Source organism: Mustelus asterias, chromosome 8 (genome assembly GCF_964213995.1).
Source record: "Mustelus asterias chromosome 8, sMusAst1.hap1.1, whole genome shotgun sequence".
In the NCBI taxonomy this organism is placed as follows: domain Eukaryota; kingdom Metazoa; phylum Chordata; class Chondrichthyes; order Carcharhiniformes; family Triakidae; genus Mustelus; species Mustelus asterias.
In genome coordinates, this window is record NC_135808.1 from 99,009,782 (window position 1) to 99,030,344 (window position 20,563).

Below are 20,563 nucleotides of genomic sequence, written 5' to 3' on the forward strand. Positions count from 1 at the left end.
GGGGTTACAGTTAGTGTGACATGAACCCAAGATCCCAGTTGAGGCCGCTTTCGTGTGTGTGGAACTTGGCTATCAGTTTCTGTTCCGCGATTCTGCGTGTCGTGAAGGCCGCCTTGAAGAATGCTTACCCGAAGATCAGAGGCTGAATGCCCGTGACTGCTGAAGTGTTCACCAACAGGAAGAGAACACTCCTGCCTGGTGATTGTCGAGCGATGTTCATTCATCCGTTGTCGTAGCGTCTGCATAGTCTCCCCAATGTACCATGCCTCGGGACATCTTTCCCTGCAGCGTATCAGTTAGACAACGTTGGCCGAGTTGCAAGAGTATGTACCGTGTACCTGGATGGTTTGTCTCCTCAGAAGACAACATGGGGTCACGGCGGACAGAGTACCCCTCGTCGTCCAGTACTTCCCCAGAGCGGAGAAGCTATGACATCTTCTCCGGAGCCTTCAACATATCATCGACGAAGACGAACATCTCGCCAAGGCCATCCCCACACCCCCGACTTCTTGCCTTCAAACAATCACACGACCTCAAACAGACCATTGTCCGCAGCAAACTACCCAGCCTTCAGGAGAACAGTGGCCACGACACCACACAACCCTGCCACAGCAACCTCTGCAAGACGTGCCGGATCATCGACACAGATGCCATCATCTCACATGAGAACACCATCCACCAGGTACATGGTACATACTCTTGCAACTCGGCCAACGCTGTCTAACTAATACGCTGCAGGAAAAGATGTCCCGAGGCATGGTACATTGGGGAGACCATGCAGACGCTACGACAATGGATGAATGAACACCGCTTGACAATCACCAGGCAGGAGTGTTCTCTTCCTGTTGGGGAACACTTCAGCAGTCATGGGCATTCATACCCTCTGATCTTCGGGTAAGCGTTCTCCAAGGCAGCCTTCACGACACACAGCGCAGAGTCACTGAGCAGAGACTGATAGCCAAGTTCCGCACACGAGGACAGCCTGAACCGGGATCTTGGATTCATGTCACGCTATCTGTAACCCCCACGACTTGCCTGAGCTTGCAAAATCTCACTAACTGTCCTGGCTGGAGACAATACACATCTCTCTTTAACCTGTGCTTAACCCTCTCTCCACTCACATTGTCTGTACCTTTAAGACTTGATTACCTGTAAAGACTCTCATCCCAACCATTATTTTGTAAATTGAGTTTGTGTCTTTATATGCACTGTTTGTGAACAGAGCTCCCACCCACCTGATGAAGGAGTGGCACTCCGAAAGCTTGTGGCTTGTGCTACCAAATAAACCTGTTGGACTTTAACCTGGTGTTTTGAGACTTTCTACTATGCCCACCCCAGTCCAACGCCTGCATCTCCACATAATAATTTGACTCTCCCAATCCTTTATGCAGATTAAAGTCACACATAATCCAATATTATTGAAGGCAAATAATGGGTGGAATCTTCCAAAAAAAGGCCACGTATCAGTTTCTGACTGAAAACGGATGTGTTTCTCCCCTGATCTTCTGAAACTTTTTTTCTCAAAAAAAAATCAGGGAGGGGGTTAATTTGTGCTGTCATTCTTGAGGGGTGGGGCCTAAAGATGTTGGCAAAACCTCCCCACAGGGATCAGCACCATTTTTAAAGGGAGTCCGATCTCTCAAATTGAAGTTAAAGACATCCTCCCCACCCCCGGAGACATCAAGACCCCAGCAGATATGGAGATGACACCCAATCCTCAACTACAGAGGGGCCGCCTCCCCCCCCCCCCCCCCCAATCCATCAACACAATGTTCAGGTCACTACCACCCCCCCCCCCCCCCCCCCTCATTAATGGGAAGCCAATAATGGGATTCCCCAATGATCCCGTCGCTTAGCAGTGTTAACCTGGCAGTGCCAGGGCACTGGCCTGCCATATCCCTGACAACCTGGTGGCTACACAGGCCTCCACACCCTTTTATACACTGGTTCTCTACTGCTAATACATCATCTATGTCCTCACCTGTGGTATCACTAAGCAAGTGGTGATTAGTTTTTGTCAGTCCTGATAGTGAGTTTTGATAGCCTACTAAATGAGGGAGGATATCACGGACCAAGCAGGATTTTGTCATTGTCCAATTAGACACCCCTCTGTCTTCCCCACAAGAGTCAACTAGTGACTAGAAGCAGAAATTCCTTTTTCTTTCTCCACCACCCACCAACATTCAAAGAATTCTCAAGCAAGTTGTGGATCCCTGGCTGCTACTCTGGCACTAACCCAGCACAGACCAAGGATCTAACATAGGATCTTCTGCTTGTATGGCTTTGTGCTACATTGGTCAATGCCTTTTGCCATTCAACAATTATTGGGGTATGTCTTCAAATCTACGAAACAATAGAACCATAGCTATTATTTGTATTATATTGTAATGTCAAAATTTAATTGATAAGCTTTAAGGGACTTGAAATGAAATTGGAAAATTTTTGATCTCTCTAGGTGTTTCATGAAGATGGAGAATGCTGGATATACGATGATCCACTGCTAAAGAGGTTAGGTGGCAATAGATATTAAGATATGTAAAAATGGCTGAACAGAACACCATTTAAAGCCTTCAACTGAAAGTGACTCCCTTTCATCCGACAGAAAATTTTGTATCAAGATTTAATAAAACTATATAGTAGCTTTGTGGTTACATAAATGCATTCAATGAAGAAATGCATTGTCCAGGTTTCATCTGGTAATATTTTAAGTGGTTCCTTTCTCAGGGAAATTGGACTTTAAAAAGGTGTGGTGGAACGATTAACATCTTGCAAGAGTTGTGAAAAGATTCCTTCTTTTAGTGCTGTAGAATGGCTGTTGGGAATGTTTTGCTCCTGCTCCACATCAGAAATTGTAATGTTAGTTGCAGATCTCCAAGTTAGAAATACAAGTTCATCTGCCAAAATTTGTGTATACATTGAAAACAATCTCAAGCAATCAACCTAAGGAAAAAAATCTTGGATACCTGTACAACTAAGTGCACTCTGTATTGCCATTTTAGATGTAAAAAATGGTAACACTTTCATACATTGTGTTAAGTCCTTCATGCACAAATGTAGGGCTTTACTAAAATGTTTCATTACTGCTTGAATCTCTTTTCATAGATATGTGTACATATATATATATATAGAGAGAATTTCATTAATATGGACAGTGTTTATTAGTGTACTGATGCATAAATGTTTATATATAGATGTAAAATGAAAATGAAGCCAATGATTTTGCTTTATAATTTAACACTTTGAGGCCTTATTAATTTCAGAGTGTTACATTTGATTGAAGTCTGTATAGAACTTTATTCCAAGAATGATACCTAACTGGAAGATGTAACATGTAATTGCAGCTAGTTTTCATTCTTCTTGTTTCTTGTAGCAACAAAATAAACCTTCATAAGTACATTTTTCAGTTGTCATAATGAATTTGCTGAGTACTTTACTGTAATGTGATGTGCTTGTGGACATGCATTAATCATATGAAAGGGCATAATTCTGATCTTGAATACATTCAAAGGAATAGTCATTAATTCTGTAAAGTCAGATATATTGTTGTTAATAAGTCGACAAGAGATTGTCAAAGACTTGAAACATTTGACTGGACACTGCCCATATGATTTTCCTGTTTGGTATTTTTCATCTCCTATTTTATAGCTATATTCAGCAATACTTTTAGATCCCTCCTTTCTACTTCCCCGGTGGATATTAGTGTCCTTTTTCTGTTTTCCCTTAATTCTATATTTTTGTATATTAGCTCCCAGTCTTGGTCTACCTATGCAATCACTGACTACCTTTTACAATTAAAATTTGCTTTGTTATATCCTGTACCTTGAGACGGGAGAGGCAAAGCTTTGGGCAGGCCTTCTGGTCAAGTTGCTGTAAAGGTCATCTATTCATCACTGCATGTTTATTTATATAATCATTTTAACAGCATCTCCCAAACCACAATGTCCACCACCAGGGAGGACAAAGACAGCAGGTGCACAGGTCCACCATCATCTCCATGTTCCCCTCTGAGCCCACCAGTCCTGACTTGGACGTATCACTAAATCAAAATCTTGGCAATCCCTAACCACATTTAGGGAGAACATTCACCATAGACATTTAAGAAGGCAGATCATCACCACCTTCTGAAAAGGGAATTAGCAATAACAAAGCTTCGGAGGATAAAGGAGTAAAGAAAAAGTGAATCTAAGAGCAGAACCAGGTGGTTAAAAGTGTATGGTGTAAGAAAGTGCAGAGTACAGTTGGGTAGGTGGTACTATTGGTTATAGTTAAGATATCATTGTGATTCATTGTTTATAATAAATATATTCTATAATAAGAGTGGAGAAGAAAGGTTCGAGTTGATATTAAAAAGATTAATTTAAAGGGGTTTAACTTAACATGGCACGACAGCTCCAAGCCATGGTCTGCTCTTATTCTAGGTGGGAGACCAAGAAAGTTTCCAGTTCCCAGGAAGAGCATACATGCAGGAAGTGTCTCCAGCTGCAGCCCCTGGAAGCCCATGTTTCGGAGTTGGTGTGGCATCTGGGGACACTGGAGCAGCCACGAAGTGGAGAGTATTGTGAATGGCATGTATAGAGAGGTGTTCATACCACAAGCAGGAAGGGAATAGGTGACCACCAGGCAGAGCAAGACGGCGAGGCAGGCAGTGCAGGAACCTCCTGTAGCTATTCCCCTGTGAACCAGATATCATTTTGGATACCGTTGAGGAGAATTATCTCCAACATTATTGACTCTGCTGCATAGGGGAGGAGTAGAAATGCAATAGTCATAGGGAATTCAACTGTGAGGGGAATAGATAGACATTTCTGTGGCTATATGTTACCTCCCTGGTGCTAGAGTCAAAGATGTCTGAGTGGTTGCAGGACATTCTGTAGTGGGAGAATGAACAGTCTGTTCCCTCATCGTACACATTTTGGTGCAAATTACATACGTTGAAAAAAATAGGGAACCAGCAAGCAAGTTTAAAAGTAGGATCTCAAAAGGTAGTGATCTCAGGATTACTACCAGTGCCACGAGACAGCATAGGATGAATATATGGCTACAATGATGTGATGGGGAAGGTTTCAGATCCCTCGGTATTGGGACCTGTACAAACTGGACAGGTTGCACTTGGACAGGACGAGAACTAATGTTCCGGGTTGGGGAGAGGTGGGGGATGGTGTCTTGCTAGAGTGGTTGGACAGCGTTTAAACTAATGTGTGCAATGACATTGCACACACTTCACAAATGGTTACTTTTTTAACCTCTAACAAGCAGTTCAATGAGCATCAAACTATTAATTACCTTTTTATTCCCAGCCACAAGCCTAGATTGAGTGGTGGTAGACTACATGACAGGTTACAATTGCAAGCACTTTCCTAGTTCTGTTCTTGGAAAATGACCATGAGCAAATGAACCAAGTTCAATTTTTCTCCTTTGCCAAGTGCCTTCAAGTCCTCACTAGTCCAGGCTGCTGTCCTAGCTGCGCATCAGGTAGTTCAGTACACAGGATCAAAACTAGATGCTTGCGGGCCATTATACTTATTACCTACACTAAAATTAACCGCTGCAGCAGAGAAGCCTAGTTTTAGTTTGATCATCTGCCACTCTCAGTATCACTGACTATGCCTCTGTAGTGGCTGTTAGATAAAATGCAGATTTCTGCTCAAATTAACTTCCCACAAATACCTCGAAATAGAAAGAGGGAAAATAAAAATACCAAGGATATTGATGTAGATTACTTCCCAAGTACAGCAATGGCTCTCATTTACAGCTGTGGAATTCTAGTGAAAGAATGCAGACTTTCACTTATCGGATAAGCAAAACAATTTTGCAACAATTAGAGTTTTGATTTTAAAATGATGCAAATGAGTGTCAGTGAGTGCATAGCCCCAACTTAAGTTATACAATCTTTGACTTTGCTCCAAAACTTATCTATAGAATAGGACAAAAACTTTAAATGCACTTCCCTTATCCATAAATAAAATAATTCAGTTTGATATCCTGAACTTCCAGCAGCACAAAAGCCCTAACACTGTTATTTAGATCAAAGATTTTGAATTCTAAGTGTACCCAAGTCTGGATATGAATTATCAGCTGTTAAGTGTTGATGTCTTTTCCTTTACCTCCTCCCACCAAAATGTTTGATTCTTGCCAGGATCTAGTTTTAGACTGACTGAGAAGACAGAGCAATTATTAATTTAAATAAATCACATCAATTGTCTTACTGTCTGGGACATATTTATTCTGGTTAGAGAACCAGTCACTCAATCCCTCACCAAAATTATAAAGCATTAAAACAATTCACTCAAAGTTCTGTTTAATGGATTTTCTTTTGCAACTACATCAGTTTAGTATTTGAACACACCACCAGCTAGTTGGAGAATTAATCACAGCTGAATAAATCAATGATCGCTTCCTATTCAGAAATGGTGAACAAAATAGGCAAACATCTGGAATAAGTTCAATATTCCTCACAACCAAATCTACTAGTTAATAGCTAGCAGGCCTGCCAAACACTGAGCACTTTTAAAATACATCATCCTCCTTCAAAAGAATGCTTTGCCAAAGTTCCAAGTGACTTTTTTTCCCCAATAAGCAAGGTAATGACAAAGCAAAATGCACGATATTATCCAAATATTTACTGCATTTTTGCCTCAAATTCTGATGCGATTGCATCATTAGGTGATCAGTGAAGTGCACAGACTTCAAAACACACTCTTAAATTAGCTAGTTATATTGACACACTTACATCTGAAATTCCACCAATTTATGGTTGAATACCTTTTTTCAAAGCAAAATACCAAGAATCAAGATTTAATTTTACATGTAAACTGTATATGCTCAAACATTGTATATTCGCCCTGTGACCTTTTCCAATTGACACACATCATTTCAAAATCTTATGAAAGGGGTAAAGTCTGAGTTTTGAAGTGAAAGCAGTTATATCATTAATAGGGGTCGCATGTTCCATCTGAAGGGACACCGGTACAAAAATAAACTGACATGCTTCTCCGCGCGTGAACTTTGATTCACATGTAGCATCTTCAGCAGTTGGATCTGGTTCTTGTTGCCCTTGTCCAATCACCTGGAAAATATCAAAGCAACAGGAATTAGTACAATAGGATCTCCTCGAAGGTTACTTAAGTATCAAAACAAAACTTTAGTCTGTTGCTGGCATCTAACAGCACTTATTCACATTTTCTGAATTCAGGAAAGCTGCATATGAAGAGATTCTGCCTACCCAAGCTAACTGCTAAAACAGAACTTAAAAGCTAATATTAGTAGTCATGTTCATTAATTGTAATCAGTACAGTTAAATTTACAGTATAGAAACCTTTTATGAAAATAGAGAAATCAAATTAAAATGAAGCATATATTTGAGAGACGCGCCTGAAATGAAATTTGGAAAGCACTGTGTTGAGGATTTTCAATCTTTGTTCATGTTAGAACACGACTATGCAGTTCATTTGCAAAACAAATGTGACAATTGTAATTAATTAACTAAAAATAAAATCAGTGGCCCCTACTTTAAACAACATGCAAGGGCAGCAGATGCAGGGGAACACCACCACCTGCATGTTCCCCTCCAAGTCACACACCAACCTGACTTCGAATCATATCGCTGTTCTTTCACTTTAGCTGGCTCAAAATCCTGGAACTTCCTAATAGCATTCTGGGCATTCCTGCAACACATGACTGCAGCGATTGAAGTCAGCTGCACACTACCACCTCAAAGGCAATTAGGAAGTGGACAATAAATGTTGGGCTAGCCAGCAATATACATACCCCTTTACAGGTCCAGATTTCTCATACTGCATGGCTTTTTTGATCACTATATTTTACAAGACAAGGGTATGTGAATTTCTGTCAAATCTTTCCAACATTGATTTACAGTTGTGACTGGAATAGTCTGGATAGCCATGATGTGGAGATGCTGGCGTTGGACTGGGGTAAGCACAGTAAGAAGTCTCAACACCAGGTTAAAATCCAACAGGTTTATTTGGTAGCACAAGCTTTCGGAGTATCGCTCCTTCAGGTGAGTGAAGAGTTGTGTTCACAAACAGGGCATACATAGACACAGACTCAATTTACATTTGTTGAGCGGTGTTCATTCATCCATTGTCGTAGTGTCTGCATGGTCTCGCCCATGTACCATGCCTTGGGACATCCTTTCCCGCAGCGTATCAGGTAGACAACGTTGACCGAGTCACAAGAGTATGTACCGTGTACCTGGTGGATGGTGTTCTCATGTGAGATGATGGCATCCGTGTTGATGATCCAGTGCGTCTTGCAGAGGTTGTGGCAGGATAACTTCATGATTCTCCACTTCTCCAGCTTCCACCCTAAGCACATTAAAGAAGCCATCCCCTACGGACAAGCCCTCCGTATACACAGGATCTGCTCAGATGAGGAGGATCGCAACAGATGCTGAAAGACGCCCTCATCTGAAGGAGGAGTGACACTCCAAAGGCTTGTGCTACCAAATAAACCTGTTGGACTTTAACCTGGTGTTGAGAGACTTCCTATAGTCCGGATAGCACAGGAGCATATCTTTCCATGCATTAAAGCTAGGATTCTTTTAATTCCATGGTTTAATTACTAATGCTTTTGAGGAAATGTACAAAAGTGGATTTTTAAAAAATGTACTAAGAACAATAAAAATATTTGAACTTCACTATTTGGCATTTCAGGAAATGTCTCCGACACATGAAGTATTATACATCTGAGATCATTTAAATTTAAGATCAAATCTAATGGGTGTACTGCACTTACGTGAATACTAAGTTTTTTACTCTTGTGTCCTTGATGGGCTTGGAACCAATCGATCAAGTCTGCTTTGGTAAATGACTTAAGAGCTTGAATCTGTTAGAACAAGATGATATCAGGTGGGATAAAATCAGGGTAGCAAAACACTCGATGCTCTTTTTAATACAATCATAACAGGACTATTCTGAATCAATATTCACCAAAACAAAAAAAATCAAACTAAGAACATTTTCTCCACGCTTGCCTGCAGTCTGCAATTTCTTCCAAAATTATTGTATTACCGAAGTGGTAGTGCTCCATCACACATTGGATGATGTACGTAGGTCTGCATTTTCTCACATACCTTAGGGACCAATTATTGAATAGTAGCGGAAAAGATTTGAGGAGAGAGGCTTCCCAGATGACCACAGTTCAGATATGCAAAAATTGGGTAGTTTAAAAATAATGGAATTTGGATATTGTATCGAAATATACAGAAAGAACTATGCAAACTGGCTGAATTTCCTGTTTTACAATAGCAACAATACTTAAGTATTTTGTTTGCAGCCATCAAGAAGCAAAGTAGTACAACTCAGCATGGTGGTAGTGGTTAGTACTGCTGCCTTAGCGCCAGGGACCCAGGTGTGATTCCAGCCTTGTGGAGTGTGCATGTTCTCCCCGTGTCTGCATGGGTTCCCTCCAGGTGCTCCAGTTTCCTCCCACAATTCAAAGATGTGCAAGCTAGGTGAATTGGCCATGCCGAATTGCCTATGCCGAATTGCCTCAAGATGTGTAGGTTAGAGACATTAGCAGGGTAAATATATGAGGTTACAGGGCTAGGACCCGAGTAAGATGCTGGCGGAGAGAGTCAGTGCAGACTCGATGGGCTGAATGGTTTGCTGCCTGTAGGGATTCTATCCAGTACCCTTTGTGATAAACCTACTTGTGTTCATGTGTGCTACATAAGCTTGCAGCCTGTGGAGATCATAACATGTAAAGCACCAGATATTCTAATACTTATGACATTTGTTCCTGCTTAGTAACAAGCGAGGGAACTCTCGGAGTGCTTTTATTGGTCACCCAGATCAATTCAAGGGTTAGTGAACAGCAGTTCAGAAGTAGTCACTTTTATTTTAGTCAGAGAAGAGTCCCAGAAAAGGGAGACGGAACCCAGAGTGAAGGGAAGAGGTCCCAGAGAGAGAAACAGGGAGGGAGCCATTGGGAGGAGGACACTACTGGTAGGAATCTTCAAGTAGGATTCAGGAGTAGCCCTGGAGGTCTGAGAAGGTGGCAGAAGATTGATGATTCCATGCTGTGGGCCGTTGAGGCAAAACTAACATCTTGCAGCAGGAATGATTTACTGTTGTGGCCAAAGAGCTGAAGGTCTACTTGCAAGTTGGTGTTGAGGTACAGACTTGGGAATCCAGGGGATGGAGTCTTGGGAGACAGGACTGAAACTTTGCGAGGTGGGCAATTGTTGAGGCTGTCCAAGTTGGAGCAATCTTTGAAGAGAATTCTAAAGCGAGTTTTGATTAACTCGGTGGTTACTGACATCTGAGTGGGTTGCTAACTGTCTTAGTTGTGTTGACTATTTGGTGAGCAGTGTGGTGTGTTCAACCACATTTGATGGATATTGTAAATTCCTTATGATCTTGTATCATAAGGTTTGTTTTTTCTGTTCAAAACATGTGGAATCTTGTGGCCTTATTCTTTTAGCAAGTGTCTTGGATCTCAAGCTTTGTCAACTTTAAACAAAAGTAACTAGGCCTTAACCCAAAAACTCTGGAGTCTGGTCCAGGACCATAACACTTTCAATAACCAGGCGAGGAACAAAGACATCTCCTAATTTCACATACCATATATGAGTCTCCAACCTTTGCGATATCAGCTTGCATAACTCAAGGGATCATGTCCTTGCTTATTACCAGGATATCCAAGAATCACATTTGCAGGCCACTACAGAAGTGCAGCATGATTTTTGAGACATGACTTGGACAGTGCCGTGAAAAGACTGAGATTTGTTGCAGCTCATTGATTGAGGAAAATTATTTTATAGCTATCCAAAATGTGTAAAATAATTTGTATCGGAGTAAGGTATCACAGGAGTGAACATATATTGAATGCAACATAATAAAGTATGCTGCTAACATACAAGGAATACTGTGGATAAATTTATGAAACAATAGTGTTTATGTGCAATAAGACAAAAAGTGCTGCAATAAAAGTAGAATAGTGTAAAAATATAAAGGGATTGTACTTTTGCTCTGCCAGGCCATCCAGTAGTGCTAGGATTTAAAGACACATGATAATGGAGAAAAGAAATTAAGGATTATTGTTGCTGTCCAGAATAATCCTAGAATAATGGGTGGTTTTGACAGATGAGCTTTGATAGTGTTTGACTATAATCAAGCCAAGCCAGGTCCACTACCACAGAAACACTGTGCGAGTTCAAGAGGAAATTAGATATAGCTCTTGGGGCTAAAGGGATCAAAGGATATGGGGAAGGGGAAAAGGCGAAATCAGGATATTGATTTTGATGATCAGCCATGAGCAAAATGAATGGCGGAACAGGCTCAAAGGGCCTATTCCTGCTTCTTTTCTATGATGGTGTATGGTTAAGATTTGTACGGCAGATGCACTTGATCAAGCCTGTACTCCAAGGACATAGGTAGAGAAATGAAATGATCCGAGTAGGAGAATAGTTTGCACTCAGGACTAGGTTATCAAAAGCAGATGGTGAATGAAAAGCTGAACAGATCTACAGTATTATGACAAATGGGAGGATCAAAGGCTGGACAATTAGGAGCTTAAAAGTGCAGTTTTAAGTCAACTCGGGAAAGAATCCACCCACCCCACTAACCCCCACCCGAGAAGTGTACACAAAATGAAGCTGGGTTAGAAGGGGGTTAGGAGAATGAGGATTGAGAGAGGCACAAGGAAGTGGTTAGGCTTTTTATGTGATTGAGACAGTTGAGAATAGGTAGATTTTGGGAGAGAAGTTTACATGAAGGATGAGGTTGAGGAGGTTTGTGAGATCATTAAGGATCAGGTTTTGTTCTGTGGAGGCCCGAGGGCAAATGTTATGGGCAGGAACACAGGATATCAAGTTGAAAATAAGGAATTTAAAGCAGATGTGAGAGTGATGAAACAAGGCAGGATGCATCAAGTAGGAGAAAATGTCAGAGAATTAGGGGCAATGTGTTTTGGTGATAAAGGCCAAACTGCCCTGGAACACCTAGATAACAAAGACACCTATGTCAGACTCCTATTGACTACAGTTCAGCCTTCAAAACCATTATTCCTACAAAACTCATCTCCAAACCCCGTGGCCTGGGCCTCGGCTCCTCTATCTGCAACTGGATCCTGAACTTCCTAACCCACAGACCACAATCAGTAAGCAACAACACCTCCTCCATGATGATCCTCAACACCGGTGCCAAAAAGGCTGTGTTCTCAGCCCCCTACTATACTCCTTTTAAACCTATGACTGTGTGGCCAAATTCCCCTCCAACTCGATTTTCAAGTTTGCTGACGACACCACTGTAGTGGGTCAGATCTCAAACAATGACGAGACAGAGCACAGGAATGAGATAAAGAATCTGGTGAACTGGTGCAGCAACAAAAATCTCTCCCACAATGTCAACAAAACGAAGGAGATTGTCATCGACTTCAGGAAGCGTAGAGGAGAACATGCCTCTGTCTACATCAACAGGGATGAAGTAGAAAGGGTCGAGAACTTCAAGTTTTTAGGTGTCCAGATCACCAACAACCTATCCAGGTCCCCCTCCATGCCAACACAATAGTTAAGAAAGCCCACCAACGCCTCTACTTTCTCAGAAGACTAAGGAAATTTGGCATGTCAGCTACAATTCTCACCAACTTTTAAAGATACACCATAGAAAGCATTCTTTCTGATTGTATCACAGCCTTGGTATGGCTCCTGCTCTGCCCAAGACCGCAAGGAACTACAAAAGGTAGTGAATGTAGCCCAATCCATCATGCAAACCAGCCTCTCACCCACTGACTCTGTCTACACTTCCCACTGCCTCGGCAAAGCAGCTAGCATAATTAAGGACCCCATGCACCCAGTCAATCTCTCTTCCGCCTCCTTCCTTCAGGAAAGGATAAAAAAGTCTGTGGTCACGTGCCAACCGACACAAGAACAGCTTCTTCCCTGCTGCCATCAGACTTTTGAATGGACCTACCTTGCATTAAGTTGATCTTTCTCTACAAACCAGGCAGAAACATTCATTAAGCTTTCTCATGTAGGGCGAGGGAAATCTGTATGATTTCACTTTGTGAGTGGCCACGATGGCACAGTAGTTAGCACTGCTACCTCACAGTGCCAGGTACCCGGGTTCAATTCCAGCCTCGAGTCACTGCCTGTGCAGAATTTGCACATTCTCCCCATGCCTGTGTGGGTTTCCTCCGGGTGCTCCGGTTTCCTCCCACAGTCCAAAGATGTGTGGGTTAGGTTGATTGGCCATGCTAAATTGACCCTAGTGTCAGGGGATTAGCAGGATAAATATGTGGGGTTATGGGACTAGAGCCTGGTGGGATTGTGGTTAATGCAGACTCGATGGGCCGAATGGCCTCCTTCTGTACTGTCGGGATTCCATGACCCAGCTGTAACTGTAACATTACATTCTGTACTCTCTCATTTCCTTCTTTATGAACAGTATGCTTTGTCTGTATAGTGCGCAAGAAACAATACTTTTCACCGAATGCTAATACATGTGACAATAATAAATCAAATCAAATCAAAGCCACTGTGGTGGCTTCAGAGGGACAGTGTTTAAAAGTATGGCCAGTAGGGTAGTGCAATAAATATGGAGCAAAACATCACCAGTTAAATGGAAAACACCCAACAATGGATAAAAAGCACAAAAAAGGGAACTTTAAAGCATTCTCTAGCACTTATCCTATTATTTCTTTTCCAGAATTAAAATCTAATAAGCAATAATAAAAAGTGCTGCCTTTCCATTTCTAAATTGTGTAAGTGGAGGTGAACCAGTTAAACATGGTGGTGTAGTGTACTCTGAAGACAATGGGCCTGATTTCACCATTTTGATTCCAAGTGCTGAATCTGGGCGCAATTCAGGTCCGACTTGGAAATCTGCTCTCAGGTGCCCCCATTCGCACTTTAATGCACTCGAAATCATTTGGAATATAATTCTGTCTAGTTAAGTACACTTAATTGGCTTACTTAATATTTTAATTAAATACCTCATGGATAAGCCTGTCAAAGAGATATTGCTGTGTAAACACTTCATCCCAGTTTCTGTCGACTTCTTCTCCTAAATGCGTATCTTCACACAGTTTAAGCTTGATTAATGCTGTAACCTATTAAAATAGAAAAAAATTAGTGTCAATTTGTGGTCATGAAATGTTTAATTTTGAACACAGGATGCCCAAAACCAATCTTCATATATTGTACTCGCCAAATCGTGTTGCCCTCAACACAAAGGGAAACAAGGTAAGGAAAACCACTGGACTATATTACAGCTTGAACATTTGACTTGTAGGGCATTATAATCAGCATCTATTATGAATTATGACTAGTGTTTTCTAAAAGCTCTCTATCCTTCCCTAATAAATCGTCGAACTCTAAAGTTAGCACATGCATTCCCAGAACCAACAGATCAGATCAAATCTCTGCAATTCTCCAACATCCAGGCATGAATGCTGGTGGACCAATTAAACAACTAACCACAGAAGGAGGCTGCAATCCCCATCCTCAAATGATGAAGAACTCAACAGATTAGTGCAAACAACACAGCCAAGGCATTTTCAGCCAGAAGTGCCAAGTGGATGATTCAACTTGGTCTCCACTTGAGATCCCAATCTTCATGGATGCCAGTCTTCAGACAATTTAATTCACTCTTCATGATATTAAGAAATGGTTGAAGGCACTGGATACAGCAAAGGACATGGACCCTGTCTATAATACTGAAAACTTGTGTTCCAGAATTAGCCATGTCCTTAGCTCAACTGTTGCAATGCAGGCATCAACATGACAATGCAGAATATTGCCCAGCTATGTCCTGTCCACAAGAAGCAGGCCAAATTCAAGCCAGACAGTTACCACCCTATCCGGGAAACTAAACAATTGTCAAGGGGTGAGGAATTTTTGTAAGATTTGTACCATTAAGAGTGTGCACCAATGCATTTTCAGTTTCAATAACAATGACCAAATGCTAAATTCCAATAATATCGGATGTCCCCAGGCTTACTTTCAAATTCTAATAAAACTATTTTTAAAAATTCATTGATGGGATGTAGGCATTTCGGCTGGGCCAGCATTTATTGCTCATCCTTAATTGCCCTTCAACTGAGTGGCTTGCTTGGCCATTTAAAAGTCGATCACATTTCTGTGGATCTGGAATCACATGTAGGCATAATCAGGTAAGGATGGCAGATTTACTTACTCAGAACGTATGAAAAATAAAATAAAGCTAATACTACTAACTTAAAAGTCTTTGCTAATATAGTTCTAAAGAATGATCTTCACGTGACCCAATAAAGGAGAAGTATTTAAAAAATTAGGCCATCACTGGAGGATCGACTCAAATTTGAGTGAATCAACAACTTGCATTCATATCAGCATCCTTAACATAGCAAAACATTCTAAGGCACATAAGCAGACAAATTTTGACACTATGTCAAAGAAGGGCGAAGAGTTATAGAGAGGAAATTTCAGAGCTTATGGTTAGTACATGCACAAGAGGCCATAGTTGGAGCAATGGAGAATTCCCATAAGGTGGTAGAGCTGAAGAAGGCTACAGAGATAGATGCAAGACCATAGGAGGATTTGAATACCAGAATGAGAATTTAAAAATTGAGGCTTTGGTGAACCAGAAGCCAACGTAGGTCTGCAAACAGAGGTCACTTGGTACAAGTTAGGTTATGGTAGCAGAGCTTTGGACGAGCTTAAGTTCACGGAGGTTGGACAATAGAAGGCCAGCAGTAGAGCATGGAAATACTCGACATAACAGTCGAAATAAGGATTTTAATGGCAAAGTGGTTAAAGGAAAGGTGGAGACAATGAAATCAAAGATGGAGGCAGGTAGTCTTTGCATTGGAATCTCAACGCAAAAAATCTTTGCCTTGGAAGCTCCGGGTCAAATAGGAAGCAAAGTTGTGAACAATCTGGTTCAGACAGTCCAACGAAAAGGGACAGAATTGCTGGTCAGGGAACAAAACTTGTGGCATGGGTACAATTGTTTGATTTTTCCCAATAATTGGAAGAATGTTTGTCTGAGGCAGGATTGGACATGGGACAAGCACTTAGACAACACAGAGGCAGTTGTGGTGAGGTAGAACTGGGTGTCACAGAATTAGATGTGGTGTCTTTATCACAGATGAAAAACAGTGTACTGCAGATAAATTCAATGTCATTGAATGTAATTTCTGTAACAGTTTAATTCATTCTTTTTAAATTAAAAAGATCTATTGAATGGATGAGATCCAAGCAGAAAAACTGGCATTCATTCAAGGCCCTTTAACATTTTCTTTGAATTCTTTGTAATATAGTTAATATTCCTCACCTGAGTAGAGAAGGCCTCTTGGCTCATTGTTGTTAGCTTTATGTAAAAGCCGTTAAGAAATTCTTCAATTTTCTTGTCTACTAGTTCAGTGCTGTTTAGGATTTTAAATGCATTTAATAAACTGAAATCACAATGGTATTGGGAAAATTAGGATACATTATATGAAAATATAAAATTCCATTTAAATGTAACTGTTCAGAGTGAAAAGGGAATCTCTTTAAAATAAATGACTTGAATGAACACAAGGTGATTTTACAAACTATCAAGGAGTCCAACAAACCCAAAGTGCATTGTGAATGACGTTTGACACTCCATGCAGTGTCACAAAATGGTGGGGACTAACCCTCAACACCTCTTCACTTTGGAATTAGGCTGGGCCTTCACTTTAAATTTACACTGCTATTTTAAGCATTGATACAAATTATTTTTTGATTTACAAAGATCTCAAGTATTGGAGATAATACAAAACATAACCTATATCAGGATGCATTACATATGAAAAGTAAAAATGATTCAGCTAGGTAATAATGATTATTTTTATATCTCGATATTGCAAAATAAAAGCTAGACTATCTGAAAAATAAATCAAGGCTTTAAACATGCACTGCATTGAATGTAAAATTAGGTATTACACTTTAAATTTTAATATAAAACCGATAACATCTTTTTGACAATATATTAAAATAAGCTTTGATTTCAGGGATTGGGAAAAGTTCATGTTGGTGACATAGTGGATGCTCTTCTGAAGTGGGGTACAAATGCTTTACTGAATACAGTAAAATTGCATTTTTAGCTTGCATCGAGTTGTAATTGGTGTCCACATAAAAGAGGACACTAATCAGATACCAGAAATGTTGGAGAATGCAAGATTTAGTGAGAGGGAAGAACTGAGGGAGGTCAATATTAGTAGAGAAATGGTGCTGGGAAAATTGATGGGATTGAAGGCAGATAAATCCCCAGGGCTTGATAATCTACATCCCAGAGTACCTAAGGAAGTGGCTCTAGAAATAATGGGTGCATTGGTGGTCATCTTCCAGGATTCTATAGACTCTGGAACAGTCCCTGCAGATTGGAGGGCAGCTAATGTCACTCCAATATTCAAAAAGGGAGATAGAGAGAAAACTGATAATTATAGAGCATTAAGCCTAACATCGGTAGTGCAGAAAATTCTCAAATCCATTATCAAGGACTTTATAGAAGAGCATTTAGAAAGAAGTGGCAGGATCAGACCGAGTCAGCATGGATTTATGAAGGGGAAATCATGCTTGACAAATTTGTTGGAATTCTTTGAAGGTGTAATTAGTTGACAAGGGGGAGTCAGTCGATGTGGTATATTTGGACTTTCATAAAGTGTTTGACAAAGTCCCGCATAAGAGATTATCATGCAAGATTAAAGCGCATGGGATTGGAGGAAGTGTATTGACGTGGATAGAAAACTGGTTGCCAGAGAGGAAATAAACAAAGAACAATACAGCACAGGAACAGGCCCTTCGGCCCTCCAAGCCCGCGCCGCTCCCCGGTCCAGGATTGAATCCTGAATCCAGGATCCCCGCCCAATTTTCCAGCCTATCTACATCCTAATATCCTATCCACCGAGCTGTCCCTCACAGCTACGATGCTTTGTTCATCACAACCTATTAACTCACCCCCACCCCCCCATTCCAGACCATGTGATCTCCAGGGAGAGGCGAAAACCCAGAGTGAAAACCCCAGGGCCAATATGGGGGAAAAAAAATCTGGGAAATTCCTCTCCGACCCCCTGAGGCGATCGAAACGAGTCCAGGAGATCACACTGGCCCTGATCAGAAAATGCTTCCCAACCCTATTCATTTCCACTTCTGCTTTACGAACACCATCTGTATTCCCTGCCCCCGAGACAGGTTCCCAACTATCCGCAGTCTCGCTCTGTACTGGCAACAGCAAGATGATCATAGAATGAAGCCTTGAAAAGAGAAACAAAGAACAATTAGCCCGCGCTGCTCCCTGGTCCAAACTAGACCACTCTTTTGTATCCCTCCATTCCCACTCCGTTGATATAGCTGTCTAGATAAGTCTTAAATGTTCCCAGTGTGTCCGCCTCCACCACCTTGCCCGGCAACACATTCCAGGCCCCCACGACCCTCTGTGTGAAATATGTCCTTCTGATATCTGTGTTAAACCTCCCCCCCTTCACCTTGAACCTATGACCCCTCATGAACGTCACCACCGACCCGGGGAAAAGCTTCCCACCGTTCACCCTATCTATGCCTTTCATAATTTTATACACCTCTATTAAGTCTCCCCTCATCCTCCGTCTTTCCAAGGAGAACAACCCCAGTTTCCCCAATCTCTCCTCATAACCAAGCCCCTCCATACCAGGCAACATCCTGGTAAACCTCCTCTGTACTCTCTCCAAAGCCTCCACGTCCTTCTGGTAGTGTGGCGACCAGAACTGGACGCAGTATTCCAAATGCGGCCGAACCAACGTTCTATACATCTGCAACATCAGACCCCAACTTTTATACTCTATGCCCCGTCCTATAAAGGCAAGCATGCCATATGCCTTCTTCACCACCTTCTCCACCTGTGACGTCACCTTCAAAGATCTGTGGACTTGCACACCCAGGTCCCTCTGCGTCTCTACACCCTTTATGGTTCTTCCATTTATCGTGTAGCTCCTCCCTACATTATTCCCACCAAAATGCATCACTTCGCATTTATCAGGATTGAACTCCATCTGCCATTTCTTTGCCCAAATTTCCAGCCTATCTATATCCTTCTGTAGCCTCTGACAATGTTCCTCACTATCTGCAAGTCCTGCCAGTTTTGTGTCGTCCGCAAACTTACTGATCACCCCAGTTACACCTTCTTCCAGATCATTTATATAAATCACAAACAGCAGAGGTCCCAATACAGAGCCCTGCGGAACACCACTAGTCACAGGCCTCCAGCCGGAAAAAGACCCTTCCACTACCACCCTCTGTCTTCTATGACCAAGCCAGTTCTCCACCCATCTAGCCACCTCCCCCTTTATCCCATGAGATCCAACCTTTTTCACTAGCCTACCATGAGGGACTTTGTCAAACGCTTTACTAAAGTCCATATAGACAACATCCACGGCCCTTCCTTCGTCAACCATTCTGGTCACTTCTTCAAAAAACACCACCAGGTTAGTGAGGCATGACCTCCCTCTCACAAAACCATGCTGACTATCGTTAATGAGTTTATTCCTTTCTAAATGCGCATACATCCTATCTCTAAGAATCTTCTCCAACAACTTCCCCACCACGGACGTCAAGCTCACCGGCCTATAATTACCCGGGTTATCCTTCCTACCCTTCTTAAATAACGGGACCACATTAGCTATCCTCCAATCCTCTGGGACCTCACCTGCGTCCAGTAACGAGACAAAGATTTGCGTCAGTGGGAATTAATGGGTCCTTTCCAAATTGGCAGGCAGCAACTAGTGGGGTGCCACAGGGATTGGTGCTAGGACCCCAGCTAATCACAATTTATATTAATGATTTCGATAAGGAAACAAAATGTAACATCTCAGTGTGCAGATGATACCAGGTTGGGTGGGAGGGTGAACTGTGATGAGGATGCAGAGATCCTTCAGCATGATCTGGACAGGTTGGGTGAGTGGACAAATCAGTGGCAGATGCAGTATAATTTGGATAAATGTGAGGTTATTCATTTTGGAAGCAAAAACAAGGCGGCAGATTATTACCTGAATGACTGTAAATTAGGAGAGGGGACTGTGCAGCAGGACCTTTTGCACCAGTCGCTGAAGGTAAGCTTGCAGGTGTAGCAGGTGGTAGAGGTGGTAAATGGTAAATGGTACCTTGCCTTCATTGCAAGATGTTTCGAGTACAGGAGCAGGGATGTGTTGTTGCAATTATACAGGGCCTTGGTGAGGCCACACCTAGAATAGTGTGCGCAGTTTTGGTCTCCTTTTCTGAGGAAGGATGTTTTCGCTCGAGGGAGTGCAGCAAAGGTTTACTAGGCTGATTCCGGGGATGGTGGGACCGATGTACGAGGAGAGATTGACTAGGTTAGAATTGTTTTTGCTGGAATTCAAACAAATGAGGGGGGGATCTCATAGAGACTTATAAAATTCTAACAGGACTAGACAGGGTAGATGCAGGAAGGATGTTCCTGATGGTGGGGGTGTCCAGAACCAGAGGGCACAGTCTGAGGATACAGGGTAGACCATTTAGGATGGAGATGAGGAGACATTTCTTCACCCAAAGAGTGGTGAGCCCGTGGAATTCATTACCACAGGAAGTTAGTTGATGCCAAAACATTGA

At 41.8% G+C, this 20,563-nt stretch overlaps 2 protein-coding genes across 5 annotated transcripts in view; one reads left to right on the top strand and one right to left on the bottom strand.

Moving 5' to 3' along the window:
• osbpl9 (oxysterol binding protein-like 9) overlaps positions 1–3,443 on the top strand; it is a 212,380-nt gene extending 208,937 nt beyond the window's left edge. For 3 of the 4 annotated variants that reach the window (XM_078218561.1, XM_078218564.1, XM_078218562.1), the window contains one exon: positions 2,456–3,395. In XM_078218561.1, the coding sequence (XP_078074687.1) occupies positions 2,456–2,530 (75 nt within the window). In that variant the 3' untranslated portion in view covers positions 2,531–3,395. Of the gene's footprint in view, positions 1–2,455 lie in introns of all 4 variants that reach the window. The other variant, XM_078218560.1, reaches the window with a different exon arrangement.
• Positions 3,444–6,281: 2,838 nt separating this feature from the next.
• The window catches only part of LOC144497379 (nardilysin-like), an 85,657-nt gene continuing 71,375 nt past the window's right edge, over positions 6,282–20,563 (bottom strand). The window contains exons 28-31 of the mRNA XM_078218559.1: positions 16,275–16,365; positions 13,954–14,070; positions 8,755–8,844; positions 6,282–7,066 (exon numbers count right to left, since the gene is read on the bottom strand). Of these exons, the coding sequence (XP_078074685.1) occupies positions 6,869–7,066; positions 8,755–8,844; positions 13,954–14,070; positions 16,275–16,365 (496 nt within the window). The 3' untranslated portion in view covers positions 6,282–6,868. The remainder of the gene's footprint in view (positions 7,067–8,754; positions 8,845–13,953; positions 14,071–16,274; positions 16,366–20,563) is intronic.